Source organism: Cebidichthys violaceus, unplaced genomic scaffold (genome assembly GCF_023349555.1).
Source record: "Cebidichthys violaceus isolate CVI_PGR_0920_01 unplaced genomic scaffold, fCebVio1.0.p SCAF_2, whole genome shotgun sequence".
Classification (NCBI taxonomy): domain Eukaryota; kingdom Metazoa; phylum Chordata; class Actinopteri; order Perciformes; family Stichaeidae; genus Cebidichthys; species Cebidichthys violaceus.
In genome coordinates, this window is record NW_027176372.1 from 19281392 (window position 1) to 19297360 (window position 15969).

Here is a 15969-nt window from a genome sequence, read left to right on the forward strand (position 1 = left end):
AATCCTTTAGATTAAATATTTGAAATGTTTCATTTCACAACCACACGAGCTCATTTACATCAATAAATACAGAACAACCATTCACAACTGCCACAAAAATATCACAAAAATCATACAATTATATCTCATTTAATAAATTATGTTTCAGGAATGTGGTCTTTGTCTCCACGGAAAAAAAAAAAAAAGAGATCAGAATCCATTAGTTTGATTGTTGATCCAGTCTATTTAACAGCGTTCTCAGCAGATTTAAATCCATGTACATCCACTTAATGAGGTCCCACTGTTCAGATTTTGTCCATGGATGTGCTCACAAAGAGGCCTACAGTTTGTACATCCCAAAGGTTGTGGCTCCGTCCTCGTAGTTCACCAGTAAAGGGTTTTTTACCCAGACACCGAGCTGGTTTCCTTTCTCCAGTGGGATCACCTCTCCCTGCGTGGCCGTGCACAGGCGAGGGATCGATGCAGACCCAATGCCGCTGTCCAGGTTGCAGTAGGCCTGCATCACAACCTTCTCCTCTCCTTTGTCATTCTTCCTCAGCTTCACCATGCTGACCAGAGGCTGCTTAGGGTCGCCATTGGAGAAGGTCACTCTGGAGTAGACGTAGTAATCACCAGGCTGCTCGATAGTCAACCAACTGTAGCGGTAGTAGCCGATGTTCCTACGAACTGAGTGGCTGATGTCCCACTGGAGATAACCCACTGGAGAGACAAGGAGACAGAGGTTTAAGTAACATTATTGAGAATATCTTTACTTTTAACTGCTAGATTTTTTATTATTTTTGATTGCGTTTTAAAAAATCAAAAATGTGTCATTTTCAAAGTTTCTTACGTGCAGATTTCTGATCTGATTTGGATGATTGCTGATCAACCACCATGTGTGCCAAGGCTTTGTAGGAAGTTTCCTGCTTTTCTGATGAGTGATGTTCCACTGGAGAAGAGAACAAACATCTGGTCAGAGACACTGAGATTGCATTTTTTGTATGCAACTTAATGTATAAAATGACTTTTCAGGAAGAAATAATGAATTTAACACACTTTTTCCTTCTTCCCCCTTTCCTGAGGGAAGCTGAAATGAAAGCTGAGAAAATGAAGATAGTAGAATGTCAGGAACAGCTCAACAATATGCTGAATGTACATTTTATTATACTTATGTATGTATATTATTCATAGTTTAATATCACAATATCTTTCTTCACAAAATGGTCATTGTAACAACACCCATAGCTGTAAATTTCACACCTCACTTGTTTGTTCAAGAGCATTTCCTGTAATTCAAACACAGTTTCATTGGCCTGACTGTTATATTGCTACTTAACAAACCTCAGTACGGTGTGATATGAAGTTGCTTCATGTTTTAGAATGAAACTGAATTAATTTTGCACAAAGAAATTGAATGATCTGTTTGTTTTATTGTTTTTTTTAGCTTAAATTTGAAGTTAAACAGTAGATAATAATACAAATAACAATATTTCTTTTCTTCTTGAAAGCCATTACCTTTATATATTAGGGAAAATAAAACATTAAAACTTGTAATGGCTTGGAAGATTACTGTATAATTGCCATAATAATACATGCGGCAGTGCCATCAACTATACATCTACACTGTACTTAGTTAAAAGAAAAAAAAATAGATTTTTACCATTTTGTCCTTGTGGTACAGATAGAGGAATCCTCCGATGGACAGAAACAAATGCAGCAACACTACACCAACCATAAACCGGACTAGAGTCTTGCTGTGGCCTTGCGATGGAAGTGGAGCCGGGATGAGGACCGAGTGGGACCCGTTGAGGCGCGGAGGCACCGGCGGTGGAGCCATGCTGGTCTGGTAGGTGTTGATCATGGTGGAGCGGAGTGGTGAAACCTAGAGAGGCCTGGGGTCCGTGACAACCCATGCACTTCTGTGCCGCTGCACTCTCAGGCAACTGAGTTTTTCTCTCGCTACTTCCTGGAAGCTCTGAGATGCAGATCTGTGACCTCTGACGGGTACATGTACAAATGTGTGCGTGTTGCCTGACATACCTCTTTGCATTTTTTTTTTTTTCTACCATTCAGTCAGATATGTAACCCTAAATGCCTCACAATGTCATGAGGCCTTGTATTACTCAGTATGTCTGTCAATGTGGCAATACTTCTATTCTTGGTCAGTGAAAATCAAATTCCCATAAGTTTAGCATTGAATTAGTTTGTAAAGTAGAACATTACACAGAGTATACCCAAAGGTCTGTATTGAGTGTTAAATGGTTATTTTATACGGTTTTGATGCAGTGAGTATTTTCTGAGACCACAGTAGCAGGAAATAGATATGATTTACAGAATAATACCAAAAGCAGGAAACAAGATACAACACAATCTTACTAAAACATCAATAAAACAGCTCAGTGACCACTAAAGAAAAGCTGTCTGTATGTGCACAAGTGTTCACAATGGTGGTTTGATTATTGCAGTTATTTACTTCTCAAGTAATTCAAGTGGAACGCCTTTTAAATAGGATGCAATGACCAGATTAGTAAAGCCTGCTCCAGTTCACTTCAACTAGAAAATGTTTATTCAGGTACACAAGGTCGTCGATCTCTGCTAACAGCTGCAGTGTGTGTGTGAACTCTGCTCGGTTGTGGTGGAACATTTGTCTGAAGTGAGACCCGCTAATGTTTTTCATTGTACCCACAGAGCCTGTTAAGACCAATGTGAAATGTTTTTAATGTGGTGTATTCTCACAGTAGACAGGGCGCTGCATAAATGCATGATGCAACTTTGCGGATGCAACTTTGTCGTTGTTGCCGTCATGCTGGTTTTTCCTGTATGAGGTTACAGAATAAGTGGTTGTTACTCATCTGATCCGTGCTGCTTTAAATATCCAGAGGCTGGGAGCCTAACACAATAAAACATGTATTTACCCTGTTTAGGTCACCGTAGCACCGATGCAATACTGGGTTAACTTTAACCAGTATCAAAAGGGTCGTTTTGACCAAGTCTTTGTGTTATCTTTTTAAATAACTGTTGGGTTATTTCTCTAAATTCAAATAGTGCATGTTTTTTATCCACTCGGACTCTGTTTAAACTAATACGTCTTATTGTATACGTGTTATTGCAGTTTTGACTGTTCAGCTATATGCAAATCGTTTTTTTACAACTAACAACAACTTTGTTTGGCCCTAAACAGTTTTAGGGCCAAACTTGAGCTTTTTACATCTAACACTGTACTTTAAATAAATAATACTAAGACTCGGTCAAAACAACCCTTTGATACGGGATCAAATCAAGCCAAAGCGACATACATTCTTATCGTTGATCATTGATCATTGATCATTGATGCAACCGTGATGCTCATGTACATGGCAGGTGTCATGTAGATATTTTTTGCAAAGGCTTCCCCTGGTGGTTAAAACCAATTTTAATTCACTGAATACACCACATGTCCATATCAAATACCAGAATTCTCTTAATCAGTTTAATGTTTTAACTTTTGTCTGTGATCATTTTATGAATGGTATGAAGTTATGGTCTTGTAGTTGTTGTATGAGTAGTAGTTGTACTAATTACTATTGAATTCAGTACTCCTGTTGGCTGTGGTTGCTGTATATTGTGGAGACAAAAATTTGTGCAAAATCAAAACAGATGTTTTTGTTTCTGGTCTGGCTGAGAAGTGGGGGTGGATTTTATTTTATATAAGTGATGAAAGACATTCAATCATTTTCATATGCATCTGGATGCATCTGGGGACTGCTTTAACTTGGTCAAACTTGCAGAAAAGGCATGAATGTATTTTCAGAGCATTCATTCAAAACATGTCCATTGGCACTTGCGTATATGGATGGTCATCACATGACCAAATTAAATATGCTTTTAAGCAGAGGCTGAACTATATGGCACTGAGTTTACATTCAAATGTTACAGAGTTGAGAGTGACGTTCATCTTCACCGCAATACATTTGTGTCGTGTGGTTGCACTTTGGACAATAAGTCAGAAAAACTAAAAACGTTTGTTGTAACGTTCACAGTCTGTCAGATGAAAAAGATGAACAGCTTTTAAGGAGTGTAGTGGACGACGAGAGTGTGGCGGTCCTGCCGGCTGCAGAGCGCAGCACTTTCGGAGCCGCTGAGGATCTGATGCTGTGAAGAGCGGAGGGAGGCTTGTCTGTGGACGAGGAAGAAGCCAGAGGACTGTGTCCTCGGAGTTGGGTGCTTCTCTCCTTGAACAGACTGGGGTTCAGAGCTGCACTTCATGAAGGCCACAAAGCATCTGTAAAACTGTGTGAAAGTACAAAGGACTATCATATCCAGTAAGCTTGAATTTGGTAATTTTCAGGAAAAATATATAAAGTTAAAACTTTATTTTTAGACAAAATAACACATTTAGCCATTGTTAAATAGCACTGAAAAACAGATAGTATAGTTTTTCAGTAACAACAACCAGACAAAGATATTTCCAACAACTCCCAAATGTCATCTGACCTGCAAATCACCTAATCAAAGCAGCGTATACAGTGTTTACTTTAGACAAATCAGTTAGAACATATCTGGCCCATATACAGCTGTAGGGGAAAGAGAGCTCTTGTGGCTAAACAGACAGAAGTGTGCCATCTAGTGTGCTGCATGTAGCGCCTGACAAGTGGCACTGAAGAGGCACTGAGAGTGTCACAGAGGCATGGGTGCCATTGAGTTTTCCTCTGTGGATGAAACCACTCAATGTTCCTCCCACGCTTTATATTTAGATAAGGCTGAGCACTCGTATGAACCTCAACCACCAGATCTTACACGCCGTACTTCGATCTGGTAATAGCTGCCATGGAGACGGTACATTCTGGGTCATCATTTTTCCCCACCCTGCCCTCACCTGGTTGTTGAAGAACATGTAGATGACGGGGTTGACGACGGTGCTGAACTTGGCCAGGACAGAGGGAACCACGCTCGCCATGGGAGTGACCAGTCCGGACCTACCGAACGTGGCCATCAGCGCCATGACGCCGTAGGGCATCCAGCACAGCATGTAGCAGGACACCATGGACAACACCATCGCCAAAATGTGCTGCTCTCTGCGCTGAGCGGACAACAGATTGATCTTACCCACCTGGAAAGCGGAGGAGAGGAAAAGGTGCACGGGTTAAACCTGTCTTGACAATAATGTTACCCAATGTTGAGTTAGGTTAATGGGAGAGGTAAGATAAGGGTTTTCACGCCTCACACACATTCATTCCTGTGTTTTTATTTTGATCGATCATTTCTTTATGTTACGCCATCCAGTGGTTGTATTTAAAAAAAGACACTAAAGACACTGCTGTCCAACAAAATGTAATTATGCATGATTACTTTTTTTTTTGCACAGCAGTGTTGCCACTATACGCCCTGTTCCATTACATGTGTCCTGCTGGTTTCACCCGATGCACTGAGGTGCTGTAGCTGTGGGCTAAAATTAGCTCCTATATCATATCCAAGCGGTTAAAGCAGCATGTCATCCGTGGTGATTGTCACAGTCTTGTTTAATTAGCGCTGTGATGCTCATCACGGAGCTTTGTGAATAAATGAGCGTGTCGGGCAGGTGAAGGAAATTACTGTCAAATTACTGCACACTCCATTACACTTCACCTGGTGTGGTAGCAGGTCACAACCTTTGTTGCTCTTTCTCCTCGGCCCCCATGTAATACGTATTCTGACAACGTTCAATTAGCAGTGATTTCTGCATGGCTTAACTTTTGTCTGGAATATCACCCACTTAATAAATCTGAGAAGCATCACTTAATACAAAGCCTATTTATTTTTTTATCTCACCACAAAGACTAACATATGGCCGGAAAACTCAAGGAGAGCTACGGAATTGAGCTCCAATAAATGAAATGGAAATAAATGTTTTGTTCTTTTGTTTTGGAATAAAATGGTATTTATTTGTCCAATTTCAATTCAACAAGTCAGAATTATAGAACGGATAAATCTCCAAAAAGTGTGTGTGCTTTATTAACAGCACCATTAATCTAAATGTGATGCTGTCATGTGGAGAAAAAAGGATCCAAGCTTGAGCCACACTGTTGGTATAAATGTCATCGCTCCTTCTGATGTGTCCCTTTAAACCACCTTTGAGAAGCCAACAGAGGCTCAGTTTCTAAGAAAAGCCTCAGTCGGGGCTCCAGTCGCAGGGAGACTGGAGACTGGCTGAACCCCTATTCACCAGTACAGTAATCAAGTCTGCAAAGCTCTCTGACTCCCTCGGGTGCTTAGAGAAAACATGGAGGTGCTTATATAATAGCAGGTATCCAATAGTAACAGGTTGCTTCCACAATCTAAAAATACCTTCTAGGTGATTCATTGATAGTCGTTTGTAGCTGCAAAGTGCAGGGAGGGGTCCAACATGAATTGGGTGCCTTTAATTGTCAATTATTTGTGTGAGTGGGAGGTTTATATAAGACCCACCATGGTGGGGATGAGTCACTGGAAACTGAATTCAAGAAAACAGCCAGCCGAGAACCAACTCGATGCCCTCTACTTGCCCTCATTCCTTCTCCTGTAGGAGACATTGGTAGTAAGATAGTACAGAGCCGTAGCTTCTGGGATTGTCAATGCTCCTTGGAATTACCTTGAAAACATGTGACCAAGTCTTACACCCATGACTCAACCTCTGAGCCACGATCTTATGTCCTAACAACACCTTGATAGCCCAAAAGCCACATGGAGAGAGGCGGCACTTTGTCGCACTGTGTGCTGTTTTAGAGAAGGGTGTTTCCATTCCCACTTACACGTGAGAAATAATGAATGTATATAATGGATTCACTCATACAAAAACCCACATATGGCCTTATATGTGTTTTGTGTTATATATGTTTTCATTTCCCTGCTTTTTTCGTATTTCTGTCCCCCCTAAAACACAGTGAAAAGAACAATTCTTTAAAAATGATCTTTCAATAAACGTGTATTTTTGTTGCGGTTATTTGTCTGGTTTTGTCAGTTAATTTGTGAATTGAAATAATGAACCTTATTAAGAGTGCAACAGGTTAGTATGAAACTCACTCACCCTCCTGATTGCCACCAGGATTCGGCCGTAAGAGTAGACCATGAGCAGAAAGGGCAGCAGCAGGCAGAAGATGAAGAGACACAGCACATACGAGACGCTGGCAGGTGAACGGAGGTGCCACTGGACGGAGCACGAGGTACCGGGGCCCTCCAGTCCGTAGCTGCTCCAACCCAGTAAGGGCGGCAAGGTCCAGAGGAGAGAGTAGAGCCAGGAGCCTCCGACACAGAGCCAGGCCTTCCTGAAGTCTGAGATGTCGACCTGCGAGGAACGCAGCACGGCGGTGTAGCGCTCATAGGAGAGAACAGACAAGGACACCAGGGACACAATCCCTTAGAGATCAAGAGAAGGAGAGGGAGAGAGTGCAATTCAGAAGTGATTCATCCTTAAAACGACCATCTCTCATTTAGCTCTGGATGGAGAACAGCTATGATGTTCTAGGGCCCTTGGTTTCATTGAATCAAAAAAAAACAACTTTACTTTTTTAATGTGAAAGTAGATGCTTTTTGTAAAAGAAGACTTTGTAATGTGATTCCTGATGTGAACATGTGGTTTATTGTTATATATTCAGATGGGAAAGTGATTTACTTGTAGATCATGACACAAGATCCTCATAGCAACATCTACAGCGTATGTGATACATCATGCAAACGGATAACGCTGACTAATAGAACCTTACTGAAGACCAGCTCTGTGCTGGGCTGCACTTCACCTGTATGTGTTTGGGAAACAAAAGAAATATGTGCGTGTCTTTCTTCTTTTATTGAGACAGTAACGTTTAAAGACCAAGAAACTCCACACAGTCACATGAAGTCAACGAGCTGTCATGTCTTCTCCTTTTCAGCCGACGGGGCTCAATGGATGACAGTGTGGGTCCGTCGATCAGTCCACCACTTTGGTCCTGATGGAAATGTCTCAGCAACCCTTCGATGGATTGCCATGACATTTTGTACAGACATTCATGGTTCCCACACACTGAATTCTGATGACGTTGGTGACTTTTCCTGTTGCGCCATCATGAGGTTTAAATCTGGTTTTAAGATAAAAGTCTCAACTTGATTGTTTGCCATGACATTAATCAGAATCACCTTTGTTGTCCAAGTATATGTGCACATACAAGGCATTTGACTCCGTTTTTTTCAATGTACTGGCACAGACATCAGAAACAACGATATCAAAGCTGGACAAATAAGGGTAAAAAAAGATAGACTGGACTGCTTTGTACACAACTAGTGAAAACATAGGTGTTTATATTATATTAATATATCTAAAAAGCACCAATGACCAACAATGAAATATGAATTTAAACGTCTCTATACAAGTCAAGTGTAAACTGTAAGCTGTAAACTAAAATAAGTAAACACACATGTTCCTCCTAGGAGGACTTTTAATAACTCTCGTGCAGCGCCATCATCAGGTTAAATGTCAGTTTATCTAACACTTCAATTTATGGCCAAGCTTTTGCATCAACCTTTAACTGGACCGAACCCCTCATAAAACGTCCTAAACACAAGTTTGTGAACAAGAGTAAACAGACTTTAAAGTTGTGCCGGTTATCCGCACGCATCGCACTCACCAAAGAGGGAGTTGGCGAACCCGTACCACTTGCAGCCGTGCTCTCCAATGAGCCATCTCCCGTGCAGACTCGCAGCGAAACTGAAGGGCGTGCCGAAAACGCACACGAGGATGTCGCTCAGACTGATGTTCAACAGGATGACATTGATGGGCGTCCAGAGGGAGCGAAACTTTGCGAAGATCAGAAGTGCGAGGAAGTTGTTCACGATTCCCGCCACTAAAATGAAGCCGAGGCATACTGCCACCACCGTGTGGCCGGTCCGGCTCAGCCCGCCGGGGCTGTGGCACGCCGGGGAGTCCCGCAGCGTGGACACGGTGCCGACGCTTGAGCTGGAGAGAGAGCTGTCTGCGGTGCTGAAATTGCAACCGCGTACGTGGACGACCATAGCGGTGAGAGGAGAGCAGAGGGCTGAAGAGAAGCCCTGATGAGTGTGCCCTGTGCGCTCTATATACCTGCACCCCTATAATGTATGCAAATACCCCCCCACCCCTTCTCTCTGCCAAACACTCACTGTCTGTCTGTCTTTTTTTTTTTTTCTTTCTCAGAGTCTCTCCAGTTATTATAAGGACTCCTTGTGATCACAATGGCCTGTGTAAATAAAAGTAAATCCTTCAAATGTATTGCTTTCCAGCAGCGAATGCTATACCTTTCAATTCTGAGACATGAATCCCATTGGCATAGTTACACCGACCTCCTTTGGCTTTTAGGATTTCCCATTGAAGATGCAGGCCAGATTAAGTGATTGTCCAAATTGAGGTTATCATTTTCCAGTCTGGAGAGAATTAGTCAGGGCGTTCTGCTCCAGAAATACAAACTTTGGTTGCATGATTTCGCTGAGCTGTGCGTTTCATATTCATTGCTGCTTTCTGTGCCAGACTGTTCCTGCTGTGCAGCTTGAGCACACAAAAAGTAAGTCACCAACAAAGACAGTTTCACACCTGTTCAGCATTTTCTTTTTTTGCACAGCATCTTTTAAAGTAAACCAACTTCCACAATAGCTTTAAAGGACCATCCCTGTGTTTTATCAGACATGCAGCAAATCAGCAGAGCGATATCGGCTGATACCGAAGGAATGGTTAAACGTGGGAGGAAAAAGTAATTGAACTGAATAATTTCAGACAAATACCAATAGAATATAAAAAGACAGCGTTATGGTTCAGTTACTGAGATTATATCACATGCTGTGTCAAGCATAAATTGTCTGCGTTGGCTCTGAAATGCCTCAGAATGACGTTGGTGTAATGGGATTCTGCAGGAAGTCCTGTTTCCATGACCGTTAATTGGAGTGTCTTAATTATCACAGTGTGTTAAATACCATCTTTAATATGTTTCCATTGCTGTCAAATGGCAAATTATCATATGAATAGTTACTTTGCTGAAACTTCATGGTAATTCGTTTTATCATGTACTTATTGTTCCACGTTCATTTCATGTTAGATGGTTTCTGAATGATAGAGGCATGAATAGGATATAAAATAGCAGGTGAATCGTTTTGGAATTGCAAGTAATCTAATCAAACTCTAGCTTTTTTTAATAAAGCTACAAAAACGTAAACGTAACACAACAACATTGTGTCCGTAGTCTGCACTTCTATCCTGCCCCAAAGCACGTATTCAAATGCATTACTGCTAAAGCAAGCAGCAGGTCAGTAACTAAACTTAGAAACGGCACAATATGTAGCAAAATTAACAACGCAAGGCAATACACATGCAGATATTAAATTCCTTTTTTTAACGTTATGCTTATCACATGTATCACAGCGGTATGCACGACTTTAACTCAGCTGTTTAGGTACAGTGACACTTGGAGCTAAACGCTAACGTCAGCATGATAACATGCTCACAATGCTAAAAAGCTGATGTTTAGCAGGTACAGTGGTCAACATCTTAGTTTAGCCTGTTAGCATGCTAACATATGCAAATCAGCACCATGCACATGGTGCACATGTGCACTGATGGGAATGTTGACTTTGCAGGTAATGGACCATAAACCAAAGTATTGCACAAAATACACATTTGATGATCGTGCTGGATGAAAAGTTGAGGGACATGAGTGTGAGCGTATACCTGTTTCGCAACAATCCTATAGTTGTTAAGACATTCCACTCAAACCCACAAACGTCAACCTCATGGTGGTGCAGGAGGAAGAGTCGGAGATAATAAAAGTCATTAGAAGTCATCGCCTGGGGAACATGAATGCGTCATCTGTGCCTCTGTGCACCAGGTGGTAGATATGCTAATGTGTAATATCTGTGTAGGCATCCAATGCACATACTGTATGCTCTGTGCATATTTTTTTGGCGTGTATGTTCATGTGATGACAGTTGAGATGTTTTCCTGCTCTGGCATTGTTTCATTTCAAACACACACATTGGTTGAACGTTGGTTGATTGGCCCCAGAACACGAGGCATGAAAGGCCTCGTGTTCCACCAATGCCTGAACCTGGCTTTGGGTCCACGACCCTTCGGGAACAGAGCCCAGTAGACCCATTTGGTAACCCCTCAATGATTAATCCAGTACCAGACGGGAGGAAACTATTATTAGGGTATCATCAATAATCCACCCTCATCATGTAACTCTGACTCACTATGGAAGAACATTTCAGACTCATCGATTTAACATGGGATGATTAAGCTCAGTGTCGCTTTAGTTAGAAAGGACATAAGGCAGCAGAAACAGTCTTAGTGTCGAAATTATCCGAGGTGAAAACAAAGCTTAGTATTTCATTGACTCTGTTCTTAATCTTTCAATAAATGCTACACATGATGCATCGAATGTTCCTTATTTACGTGTCATATATGAGATTGTCATGTCTCTTGAGTTCTATCAAAAATGGCCAGTGTTCTACTTGATTAGACTTTAGATGATGACGTACTTTCAATCTCAACTTCCTCTTGTCTGAAGTTGAGATCCACTTTAACTATCTTGTTGACGTACAAAGTTTGCACCTTTCAAAAAGTGTCATCAAAGCGTAGAACTTTAATTACTCTCCTCACAAAGCCTCATGGGAAATTTGTGTTGACAGAGCCAAACGCAAGGCGTGAACATGCCCCAACAATGACAACCGGCCTCTGAAGCTCGACTAAAACACCCCCCACTGTACTCTCCACGTTTATAATGAGGATACTTTTGCACCATCACCGTCTTGAGGCACTAAATGGAATAGGTCATGTGGATGTGTGAAGAGGTAGTGGAACAAACAGGTGAAAAGAGCTGAGGAAATTAGGGATGGTGGTGGTGATGATGAAGAAAACATCTTGTGGACTCTATTGAGTTACACTTCCTGTTGGCAAAATTGTCCTTTTGTTAATTCACTAATGAGACTTCATAAAGCAGCAGATCTCCATCCAGTGTCTTGGTGGGGAAAATGTCAGTTAAAGTGCTCGTTAATGAATACTTCTATATTACTCCACAACGCCATTTTCCCCAAAGATCATTTTATTTCATATTGCCATATAATCATCAAGTCTCTGTCGGTCAATCGAGACAAACAGCATATTTATTTCTTCACATGATTATTTCTTTCATAATGTCTCATTTATTTATTCAATATTGAACACCTTGGTTTCCACATTATCAATAACTACAGGTAAATATACATTATATGCAGTGGTGGAAGACACCAATATAATTTACTAAGTAGCAATACCGCGCTATAAATATACTCCATAACAAAAAAAAGTCCTTCGTATAAAATCTACTTCAGTAGAAGTTCAGATGTTTTGGCAACAAAATGTACCAGTAAAAGTCAAAGTGATTGATAAAGTAATCAATCACAGAATGTTGCTGTATATTATGTTTGAATTATTATTAATACATTAATATGTAAGTGGTAGCCTACCTTCATGTTGTAGTAGCTTATTGTAACTGGGCCTAATTATAGCTGTCAGATAAATGTGGTGAAGTAAAAAGTACAGTTATTTCCCTCTAAAATGTAAACGTATAAAGTAAATGGAAATATTCAAGTAGAAATGTACTTAAGTTCTGTAGGCCTACTTGAGTAAATGTACTTAGTTATATTTTCCACCACTGATCATAACTTTTATGTATTTGTATCAAAACATATTGTACAAAACATCATTAAGATAAACATTATTGAACATTATTGTTCATTTTGTGTCTGATGCTCATTACTTTTCAAAGTAATGTTTTTGATACTTTTTTTATTTTTTCCTTCAAAAGTATTTCACATTTTGAATATGTTAAGCAAACACATCTGTCTTCAACACAGATGTGTTTGAGATGTTTTTGTCTGTCTGCCCAGATATTTCTTCAAGTTTCTATATGATTCCATTTTTGTACAGTGCATGACACAAGTTTAAGGTTAAAGAAAACAAGTCATTAACATCACTATCCTTGTTCCTGTTGTTCGTTTGAATATATGAAATATTCTCATAGCAACTCAAACTGTAGATATTAACATCAATATTTACAAACTTACACGTCCATACTTTAACTTACTGTAATACTGTTCTATTTACTGGTGTAGGCCCACTAAGAGAAGTGCCTGATAAAGGCAGAAGTAAATGCCCTTCATCCAACTGGAGCAACAACGTATACAGTGATTTAAGATCTACGAGAGGACTGACAAGAGTTGAAGAACAGGTTTGTCGAAGAAAGGTCACTCCACTCTCAGCAAAGGAATGGAAGCGCCGCAGTGTGTTTCCTCTGCGTGTATTCTCAGATAACACTCAGTGAGGCCTGTTTGACGAGAAAACATCTGACAGTTGCACAGCAAGCCAGGTGGCTTTGCAGAGCCACCAGTATGTGGTGCAGTTGAAGCCGTCCCCCGTCTCGCTTCAATACCAGTACAAGTCCTTCTTGTCCAGATGTCGTCCTGACGGAGAGGAGACAATGTCAGCGATTACTTAGCAGAGTTGATGGAGGTACATGAACAAGTTTGTCTTAAAACATGCTGAGTAATAATAAGCTGTAATACATATATTTTGTATCCTTTTCACACAGTAGCATTTCTCAGAATAAGATTCACAAATTCATAAGTGGTTACCAGCAAACAAGTAAGGAAGCCAGGAACAAGTCAATAACAAATACGTTACAAATAGTTCCTAAATAACTAAAAATAGGGCTGAGTAATTACAGGTAATCTCTTGTCTAATTAGCTCCTGCTTATTTGCAAACCTGCACATAATTACTTTCTATTGTTACTCTAAGTTAAATGGTAATGCGTCATCATTGTAGCAAATATTTCCCGATCAGCTTTCATCCATCAACAGGACGTTCACAAAGCCGGAGCATCATCCTGTGAGGAGCTACTGGCAACTACTAACTAGCTTCTCTGATGGTTTTGTGTAACAAATCATCATCGTTTGGCGCTCCTTGTTAATAATTTGAGGCGAGATGACCTGGATGACATCACTAGGGGTTATTTCTCTCAGACTTTAGAAAGCTCCTTCAGGGCCACAACAGACACAACTGTGTTGACCTCCTTTAAACAGGACTATGTCATCGAGAAGGTAATCAGTAGGCACATTAACAAATATCAAGAAGTTCATCATTAGATTGTTGGAAGACAGTTTTAAAGATGTTAATTGCAGCAGAAGGCCTACCAGGTTCAAAGCTCGTAGTGGGGTCCACGGAGTCTCTAAACCCTTGAGGGACCGTCCAGCTGGGATGCAGTTCTGGCTTGGAGCCGGAGGCCATGCTGGGTCCTATCTCACCCCGGTCATTATGCAGTAGGTTGAGCAGAGACGTGGCGTATTGCTGTCCGGTAAGACTCAACCCATTGGAGGACAGCGGATAGGCGATGGACTGCAACCCGGGGCCCTCTGCTGCCCTGGCAGTAAACGAGTGCCATGAGCCTTCTGTAGGGCTGAAGTTCAGGAGACGCTCAGGGGGAGTATCCTGTGATTCTGAGTAACAGTCAACAGCACTGCCCTCACAGGGGCTGGATTCCTCTACGGGGGACAAAGAAAGAATCCGCTCAGTGAGGATGAATGTGTCCTGTTTGTACTTAGGTAGCTCATACACTGTTGATTTTGCATAATTACCCAGTTTAATAGTTTTACGGAATTTCTTCATCTTTGCTGCGGGTGCCTTGGCCTTGCAGACGTTGCTGAGAGCACGGGTGAAGTGAGCATCCACCATGCTGTTGATGTCCCCCTGGAAGTACGTCAGAATGACACAACGAGAATGCTCCTCCACCTTCACAGCCATGGGACTGTCATTTCTGCCCTCCATGGGTCAGCTGTGACGGAGACAAAACAGGTTGTTAACGTATAAAAACGATGATGCTTCTGCTGTATTTATTTACAGTCACACAAAAGACAACCTAATCCATTCAAGGATTATGTACCAGTCCACATTTTTACTTGGTCTTTCTTTGCATATAGTGATGAAAAAGTTTCATTCATTGCATCCCTGAGAACACAATAGCCCTTTTTCTCTTGGATGATGGTTATTAGAAGCATTTTAATCTCAATTTGCCCTGGACGACTCACAGCATATATCCTTGAAGTGAATGTTTTTTTCCCATAAAATGTACGATCATTTTCCACAAGCACAAACAGTAAGTGTGTAAAGTGCACCTTTCATTTTGGTACATTTTACGTCTCGGTATTAACATGTTATACAATGCGTGAAAATCACACGATGGCGCCCAGTACGTTCACTCCAGCACCAGATGACCAATTCTGAGAAACATGTCACGATCTGGAAGAGTTCACTTTGTTATTTGTTTAAAAGACAGTAGGCATTGTGGTTGGACATTTAAAAACACCTGAGCGGTAATATATTGTGTGAGTTGAAATGTATAATGAATGTACCCAATTTATGGGAAAACATGAAGTCAGCCACTGTAACTGAAAACTATGTGAAGTGTAGATAATCAGATTACATACGTGATAGAAAAACAACTGAACTGAGCTGCTGTTTGCGGATTAAGAACCAAAGCATCGTGTCTGTTATATTTTAAGTAACTTGCTTCTCTTACCTGACCTGATGATCGAGCAAAGATGACCACGGAGTGCGTCCTTGCATTGACTGGTTGAATCAAAGCTGAAGTTTGCACCTAAATGAGCAGCAGATGAAATCGTTAGAAAAAAAAAAAGCCTCACCTGGCCTGAGTTTGAAGATTAATCTATTAGATTCGAAGAACCAACATTAACGTTCCTCCTGGACAAAATATTTTGCTCACTGAGCTTCCAAAGTATCATGAAGTGTTAGACTGGGAGGGCGTGTGACTCTTCCCGAACACAGCCAGCAATGAACAGAATGTCATCCTGCGAGTTCCTCCAGAACCTGACTGACACCTTATTAAAACATTCCTCCTCCGCACTTTCAAAGAGCACACAGTTTAACAAAGCCGCTGAAGTGAAATGCCAGTCAGAGAGGTTTGATTTCAAATACTATTTTAAAAAATCTGGATATTATATCATAA

The 15969-nt window shown here is 41.0% G+C and overlaps 3 protein-coding genes across 3 annotated transcripts; all 3 read right to left on the reverse strand.

Moving 5' to 3' along the window:
• Positions 1-11: 11 nt before the first annotated feature.
• On the reverse strand, positions 12-1942 carry cd40lg (CD40 ligand). Its single transcript, XM_068715511.1, has 4 exons — positions 1640-1942; positions 1036-1078; positions 830-928; positions 12-699 (listed from the first exon to the last, which is right to left on the reverse strand). The coding sequence occupies exons 1-4, from the start codon at positions 1838-1840 to the stop codon at positions 320-322; spliced, it is 723 nt and encodes a 240-aa protein (XP_068571612.1). The 5' UTR covers positions 1841-1942; the 3' UTR covers positions 12-319.
• A 1767-nt stretch (positions 1943-3709) lies between these two features.
• Positions 3710-9049, reverse strand: tmtops3a (teleost multiple tissue opsin 3a). Its single transcript, XM_068715512.1, has 4 exons — positions 8574-9049; positions 7001-7329; positions 4835-5068; positions 3710-4248 (listed from the first exon to the last, which is right to left on the reverse strand). The coding sequence occupies exons 1-4, from the start codon at positions 8956-8958 to the stop codon at positions 4027-4029; spliced, it is 1170 nt and encodes a 389-aa protein (XP_068571613.1). The 5' UTR covers positions 8959-9049; the 3' UTR covers positions 3710-4026.
• Positions 9050-12030: 2981 nt separating this feature from the next.
• si:dkeyp-11e3.1 (transcription cofactor vestigial-like protein 1) lies at positions 12031-15714 on the reverse strand. Its single transcript, XM_068715513.1, has 4 exons — positions 15523-15714; positions 14582-14778; positions 14141-14488; positions 12031-13410 (listed from the first exon to the last, which is right to left on the reverse strand). The coding sequence occupies exons 2-4, from the start codon at positions 14769-14771 to the stop codon at positions 13373-13375; spliced, it is 576 nt and encodes a 191-aa protein (XP_068571614.1). The 5' UTR covers positions 14772-14778; positions 15523-15714; the 3' UTR covers positions 12031-13372.
• Positions 15715-15969: the final 255 nt, after the last annotated feature.

Coding starts and splice junctions, on each gene's coding strand:
- cd40lg (XM_068715511.1), bottom strand. CDS start 1,840: ATGATCAACACCTACCAGACCAGCATGGCTCCACCGCCGGTGCCTCCG. Junction 1,079..1,639: donor TGTACCACAAGGACAAAATG/GTAAAAATCTAT, acceptor TCATTTTCTCAG/CTTTCATTTCAGCTTCCCTC. Junction 700..829: donor ATCAGATCAGAAATCTGCAC/GTAAGAAACTTT, acceptor TTGTCTCTCCAG/TGGGTTATCTCCAGTGGGAC.
- tmtops3a (XM_068715512.1), bottom strand. CDS start 8,958: ATGGTCGTCCACGTACGCGGTTGCAATTTCAGCACCGCAGACAGCTCT. Junction 5,069..7,000: donor TCCTGGTGGCAATCAGGAGG/GTGAGTGAGTTT, acceptor TCCGCTTTCCAG/GTGGGTAAGATCAATCTGTT. Junction 4,249..4,834: donor ACATGTTCTTCAACAACCAG/GTGAGGGCAGGG, acceptor ACTTTCACACAG/TTTTACAGATGCTTTGTGGC.
- si:dkeyp-11e3.1 (XM_068715513.1), bottom strand. CDS start 14,771: ATGGAGGGCAGAAATGACAGTCCCATGGCTGTGAAGGTGGAGGAGCAT. Junction 14,489..14,581: donor CCGTAAAACTATTAAACTGG/GTAATTATGCAA, acceptor TGTCCCCCGTAG/AGGAATCCAGCCCCTGTGAG. Junction 13,411..14,140: donor CACTACGAGCTTTGAACCTG/GTAGGCCTTCTG, acceptor CCTCTCCGTCAG/GACGACATCTGGACAAGAAG.